General features: G+C 42.6%; 1 protein-coding gene across 1 annotated transcript in view; it reads left to right on the top strand.

The window, feature by feature from the left end:
• The window catches only part of LOC113803537 (adenylate cyclase type 8-like), a gene marked incomplete in the record, with an annotated part of 337,324 nt that extends 330,389 nt beyond the window's left edge, over positions 1 to 6,935 (top strand). The window contains 8 exon segments of the mRNA XM_070129915.1: positions 1 to 447; positions 872 to 1,145; positions 1,468 to 1,594; positions 1,959 to 2,065; positions 4,717 to 4,831; positions 5,213 to 5,358; positions 5,711 to 5,912; positions 6,316 to 6,935. The exon segment at positions 1 to 447 is cut by the window's left edge and continues 467 nt beyond it. Of these exon segments, the coding sequence (XP_069986016.1) occupies positions 1 to 447; positions 872 to 1,145; positions 1,468 to 1,594; positions 1,959 to 2,065; positions 4,717 to 4,831; positions 5,213 to 5,358; positions 5,711 to 5,912; positions 6,316 to 6,545 (1,648 nt within the window).
• Between the last annotated feature and the right edge of the window lie 565 nt (positions 6,936 to 7,500).

Genomic DNA, 7,500 nt, shown 5'->3' with positions numbered 1-7,500 from the left:
CGAGAGCTTCGCTGTGCTCCAGAGGTACCGCAGTTTAACCTTGCAAAAGAGCACGTCGGAACAAGCGTCCGGCGTGCAAACCGACGGCCCGAAGCGAATCCGTCGGCGGGGGAGCAAGCTGCTGGTTGGCGGCAGCGAGCACGACAACAACAGCTTCTCCGGCGCCTCAGCTGCCGGCTTCCAGACGGACGTCCCAAAGACGACGAGGAAAACCCCTTACCCGGACGTGGAGGAAACCTCATCCACCGCTCAGCCGGACGCGTTGGAGGAATGCTGTCGTACCATGTACCCGCAATACTTCGTCTACACGTGGGTGCTGTGCATGGTGGCGCTGGCTTCTTTCCTCAAGCTCAACTACCTGGTGAAGACGATCGTGCTGGTCTTCATGGTCACTTGCTATGGCGTCCTTATCCTGAAATTCCGGAGCCTCTTCTACATGCACGATGGGTAAGGGATTTCTTTTTAATTAGATTTTGTGACTTTGGTGAATTCTTTGAAATCGTGATTCTCTTTTTTAAATTAATCGCATATGTTGAGAATTAAGACACAACTTTAAGCTAAAACAAAACTTACATAGAAATAACCAAACCATGAAGTATTGTCATCAAATTATGTCTCATTTATGATTGATATACGTTTCACAACCACAGACACCCCAATTACCATATCACTGTTCACATAATATGCAACACGACAACTTCATTAGGCATCAAATCAACGATCACTAACACACCGGACGTGAGACTAGAATTCTCCTACCACACCACTATACCCTACCACACAATATCCACACTCCACCAACACACTGTCCACAGTCACCAAACCATACCCTCTTTCTCACCTCCCACCCCCTCCCCCCTCACCCTACTAGCGAGCCCGACCCGAGCCACAGTGTCGTCACGCCCTCGAGTGTGATCAGCCTCCCGGCGAGGATGGGCGTGCTCCTGGTGCTTTTCTTCTTCATGGTGACGTACCACGGGCGTCTGGTGGAGATCACGTCCCGCCTCGACTTCGTGTGGAAGCAGCAGGCGGTGAGGGAGCTCGCGGACATGGGCGAGTGCCGGCAGTACAACAACCAGCTCCTCAAGAATATCCTTCCCGATCACGTGGCTTCCTACTTCTTGTCTGAGGATAGGAAGGGAGAGGTAAGGGAGGATGGGAGTAGGAGGAGGAAGGATAGGGAGGCAGGGAGTGGGAGGAGAGGCTAGGGAGAGGGAGAAGGTTAAGCGAAAGAAGAAGATTAAGAACAGGGTCAAGGATAAGAGCAGGGGGGAAAGAGAACGATAAGAAAGAGGGGAGACTAGAGTTTTTGAAAAAATAAGTGGAGAGAAAGAGCTATACCCAATATCAATAGAACAATTACAACGCAGTAATTCCATTAAAAAAATGAATAAATAAATCACAATCAACAATGATAAAAAAAAATCGCCAAAACGTCTCAATTAACATCCCCAACCTCGTCAACAGGAGTTATTTTCCAAAGCCTACGACAACGTGGGAGTTCTCTTCGCCTCAATCCCAAATTTCACGCAATTCTACTCCGAAGACGTCAACCGAGGAATGGAGTGCATCAGACTGCTCAACGAAATCATTGGTGAGTGACGGAGTACCTGTTGGTAGTTTACGTGGTTGTATGATGATGATTATGGGTATCAGGAAAGGTGATTATAGTGAGTTTGATGAGTATGGTTGTGTTGGCGTAGGGCGGGTTTTGTAATCAGTGATGTATGTTTTTTTATGTAATATACCATACGACACCAACGGTAAAGAACAGTACTTGAAAACAATCTTGATAGCAAACATACTAAAAATATTTTTCATCCCAACAAATACACCCAAAATAGAGTAAAAAAAAAAATAATAACATAATTTTTAAGAAGTAGGGAAATAAACAACATGGCGAAATTTGATGGAAAAAATCATAACAGGAAAATGACTGAGCTTTTTTTTCTTGCCAGCTGACTTCGATGAGCTGCTGGACGAAGACAGGTTTTCCTGCATCGAGAAGATTAAGACGATTGGAAGCACGTACATGGCAACCTCTGGTCTCAACCCCACGGCTAAGGTTGGTTTCCTTGATATTGATGATGATAATGATTGTAGTGGTTAATTAGATAACAGTGGTGATAGTGATACTGATGGTGTAAGATTGGTCAATTATTATTCTTGTCAGATGTATGATGCTGAGGATGATAATGAGAGGGATATGGATGAATGTAGTTGTAAAATAATTGTTAATGTTCCGTAGGTAGTAAGACCATTGAGAATGAGGACGATATTGATGGTTGCAGCAGGAGTATTAGTGAAATATATAAAAATCGGCAAAAAAAACAAATTCTATTGCACAAACTAAGACCTATCCTAGATCAGATTATTAAAGAGACCGCTCATTTATTGTAAAAACTACTCGTGTTAAACTAAAGAGACTCAAAAAGGAGCCATGGTTACAAGCGCATTAACTTTGTGTGAAATAACGACATAAAAGAGAGAGTAATGCAACAAAGAATCATTTTGATATTCCGTATATATGTGAAGAAAATAAGTCGGTTTTAGTTGGAGGATATTCCAAGAGGCTCTCACAGAAATTAATCTTTAAGACGGACAAGCGACATAAGCAGAAGAGGACGATAGATGAGTTCCTGCTTTGGATGTGTGGAAGGAGAAGAGACACATAAAAGAGAGACATAAGGAAGCTTAGATACAAAGATTGAAGCAGCCAAAGGTAAGTCAGAAGCAAGAAGGGATAAGGAGGAAGATTTGAAGAGGCAGTGCCAACGCAATTACGTTTCCGTGAAGAGGAAGAAGAGGAACTCGAGAAGACAATAAATATGCACTGAAGAAGGGGGGGCCAGGAATTGATTTTGCGGAATGCTTGGGGACTGTAAGCATGGATGCAAATCGGCCCTTTCTTACTTATGCCGCAGATCCAAATAACAAGCTGTTATTTGTTTTGAAACCAACTGGGATATGCTGTTACGACACTGACAACACATAGCCCAGAATTACTAATTCACGCATGAATGACCAATGAATTTTTTGGGTAGACTGATTTTTATTATAAACATGATAGGCCCCTCAACAACCCCAGAGGACTTCTGTGCAAGGCAATACCCTGGTTTCTGCACCGCTAGTACGTATGTCGTATCGTTGCTTGACAAGATATAGAGGGGAATGCACGGTAACGCTTTTTACCGATAAGAAAAAATAGTAAGGTGAAATACTACTTAAAAATATTAGTAAGGTGAAACATTCCACACAAACTATCAGTTAAACTAATTCCTTTGAACATTCACATCCAGTCTGCGATCAATTCGCCATATGACTCAAATACTGCTTGTAGATGGTTAGAAAAGCAACAATATCCAAACAGTGTGTCATCCTTTCCTTATTCTATTTAATAACCTCATTAGCTTATCGTAAGGTGGCCCATTTGCAAGTTAGTTTCAGTTTACTCGTTTTAGCAAATAGGTAAAATATTCCTATACAATAATAACTAACTAGAAAAGGTATGGATGAGAATGAACGTCTTCGCAATACAAGAAATGTATTTTCTTCATTTTCATTCATACATTTCCTACATTTGTCACAATACAAGGGATGTATTTTATTCATTCTCATCCATAACTTTTCTACTTTTGTCACAATACAAGATCTGTATTTTATTCATTCTCATCCATACCTTTTCTACATTTGTCACAATACAAGATCTGTATTTTATTCATTCATACCTTTTCTACATTTGCCAACATGGATACGGTCCAGTAACTAACCAGAGCGCCAGTACAAGATGTCCTTTGCTTTGCGGTTCACCTACCCAGTCGAAGTCCTGAGGTCAAGACGCAATACCCGTTTTCGAGAATGAGGATACATTGTGGATTGGGAGAGATGGGCCTTAATGAAAAAAAAACAACAACAGGAAAAGGAATTGTAAAAATAAGTGATAAAATTAAGGGTGGAGGTGATATTGACAATGGTTATGATGATTATGATGGTGTTATTGTGATATTGACAATGATTAAGGTAATGGTTGTGATGGCAGTAGTAATAGTAAAAGTAAGGATAGTTATAATGTCCTAGTAAGTGCAACAGCAACATTAGTAGTAGTAATTGTAATGGTGATGATGATGATGATAATGATGATCATGTCGATGATAATGGTGGTGGTGCTGAAACAAGAGTAACAACAGCAACAATAGTAATATTGATGGTATAGATGAAATCGGTAATGATGATTATAATGAGAATGACAACAATCATAGTATAGTGATAATGATGATAAATACAATAATAATGATATCAATAATAATGATAATGGTGATAAAATAATGAAAATAATAGTAACATTATTAATAATGATAATCATTATCATAACGATAATAGGTTCATGATAAGAGAGAGAGAGGCAGACAGACAGACAAACAGACAGAGACAGACACAAAGGCAGATTTTTTTCAGACTTAAAAGCAAATTATTTCCCAAAAGATGGAAGTAGCACACGTTACCCTCTTCAAGAGAGAGAGAGAGAGAGAGAGAGAGAGAGAGAGAGAGAGAGAGAGAGAGAGAGAGAGAGAGAGAGAGAGAGAGAGAGAGAGAGAGAGAGAGAGAGAGAGAGAGAGAGAGAAAGAAAGAAAGAAAGAAAGAAAGAAAGAAAGAGAGAAAACTTGTCCTCCAGAATAAGCTCTTCCTCCTTAAGAAAGGTTTCTTCCTTTGTCCCAGGACGCCGAGGACTGCCACGCCCACCTCTGCGCCCTCGTCGACTTCGCCCTGGAGATGAAAGCCCGCCTGGAGGACGTCAACAAACACTCCTTCAATAACTTCAAGCTGAGAGTAGGTCCGTGTCGTATAGAGGAAGATGTCTTGTATTTTTTGGGAATGTGCTTGGAATCCGCTTGGAATTGGCTGTTATATTTATGCTGTCATATGTAAATGTTTTTTTAACTTTTATTTATTTTATTTTATTTTTTTTATTTTTTGAGGATGCGTTTGCGAATATTTCCGAACATGGTGTGAATCATGGTATTTATAGTAGAAGAGGTATTTTGAGATATTTTGTTCTCCCTTTTTTCGTTAGATCTCGTGCTTCCTCTTCTCTGAGATCTTCCCTTCCTCCCTTATCTCCTTTTCGAAATAAAGACGAAAACCAAAAACACGAAGGTAAATCAGCGGATTAATACTAGACGTCTAACCGCCCTCCCTCCGTTCCCTCCTTCAGGTATCAGCCACGGCCCTCTCGTCGGGGGCGTGATCGGGGCCAAGAAGCCGGTTTTCGACGTCTGGGGCAACACGGTCAATGAGGCTTCGAGGATGGACTCCACGGGCGCCAACGACACCATCCAGATCCCGAAGGAGACGGCGCAGGTGAGGGGGCTGTGGAGGGTTCTTTTTTTTTTTTTTTTTTTTTTTTTTTTTTTAGTTTGTTTGTGTTGCGGGAGTAGGTGGGTGGGGAGTGGGGTGTTGTTTGTGTTGTTTGTGTGATCTCTCTGGGGTTCTCTTTCTGGTTCTCTCTTTCTCTTTCTTTCTGTTTCTCTCTCTCTCTTTCTCTCTGGTTCTCTCTCTCTCTCTTTCTCTCTCTCATTCCCTCCCTCCCTCCCCCACTCCCCCTCCCACCATCCCTCCCCATCTCTGCCCACCAACCCCCAACCCCCTCCTCCGCCTCCGCCCCCCTCCCCCGCCTCCGCCCCCCAACATAACGCTCCCTCCCCTCCCGCAGATCCTCAACTTCCGCGGCTTCCGACTGCAGTGCCGCGGGAAGATCGCCGTGAAGGGCAAGGGCGAGATGGACACCTACTTCGTGCTCGGAAGGAAGGCCTCCGCCCGCGCCAACTTCACCCGGCACCCTTCGACCTACAATTCCCTGGCGGCGGTCGTGTACGGCATGGTGCAGGCGCGCAAGAAACAGACGATCAAAAGAAGTGAGTGATTGCGTCTGTGTAAAGTGCTTGTATGGCATATGCATTTGTACTATCTATCAATCTATATATACATATATACACACATGTATGTTTATATATATTTATATATACAGTATATATATATATATATATATATATATATATATATATATATATATATATAATATATATATATATATATATATATATATATATATATATATATATATATATATATATGTATGTATATGTGTGTGTGTTTGTGTGTGTGGGTGTTATATTATATGTATTTACACATATATATCAGAATTAGTTTGTACAATTCCTTTTAAACGGTGTTACCTGAATCACGGAGCTCTAAAGGTATTTCCTAAACCCATGCCTGTAGAGAGCACCCGAGAGTAACGCCGCTCCCCTCCGGCAGGCAACACCACGGTGCGACGGGACCGGCAGCGGAAGGTCTCGCCGTCCGAAGGCAACGCCTCCTGCTCGGGCGTGGGCGGCGGGGGCGGCGTCCGCGACATCACGCCCGGCCTCACGCGACGGGCCACGCGGCTGGAGCGGACCGTGACCTCGCACCACAACCTCCGCAGCCTGGCCAAGGACGACCACCGGCCCGAAGCGTCAGCCAAGAGCCAAGAGGAAGGCGTGTGAGAGACTCTCCCCGCCCGAGAGGTCAAGGGACATCCCATTGGAGGTCATCCAAGGTCTTGCGCCGTGCTCTTAAGCTCGAATTTGACCTTAAGATGACCCGTTACGTTTATGTCATTCTCTGGACAGCTGAAGCAATTCCTGAAATTATCAGTTGTCACTAGAGTATGTCCTAAAATGGTAAGGCGCTCCTTTCGGCCATGCGCACCAAGCAGTGTACAGAAATCCCTGTAGTCTGCCTGTGTGCGCTTCAGGACACAGCTGAGAATAACGTGGCAGAGAGACTACGAATGCCACCACGGCAAAGCTCCGGTGTGCACGGAAATCATAATAATATAGGCTATAGTGCAGCTGTGGCTGAGACGGTGCAGCTGGAGACATAATGTTATATATATATGTATATATATATATATATATATATATATATATATATATATATATATATATATATATATATATATATATATATATATATATATGTTACTGCCTATCTGATGTCACAATAATACCAAATCAAGAATGGATAGGGTAAACGCAAACAAAATGTAAATATAAGAATGAGAAAAATGCCACACATGATGTCATATTTAATAAAACAGAGCATAATGTTAAATTTATTATGTAGAAGAATGAATAGAAAAAGAATGCGCAAGCACAATGAGGCGCATACTGAAGGGGTCAAACGCGCACATCTGCATAATTAGACGCACATAATCACACACACACACACACACACACACACACACACACACACACACACACACACACACACACACACACACACACACACACACACACACACACACACACACACACACACACACACACACACACACACACACACACACACACACACACACACACACACACACACATCACAACACAGCACAACACAACACAACACAACACAACACAACACAACATAACACAATAAAAGACAAGGCAGTAAAATACACCG

Source organism: Penaeus vannamei, chromosome 14 (genome assembly GCF_042767895.1).
Source record: "Penaeus vannamei isolate JL-2024 chromosome 14, ASM4276789v1, whole genome shotgun sequence".
NCBI lineage: Eukaryota > Metazoa > Arthropoda > Malacostraca > Decapoda > Penaeidae > Penaeus > Penaeus vannamei.
The sequence above is the reverse complement of the archived record's forward strand: the minus strand, read 5'-3'. Positions and strand labels throughout refer to the sequence as shown.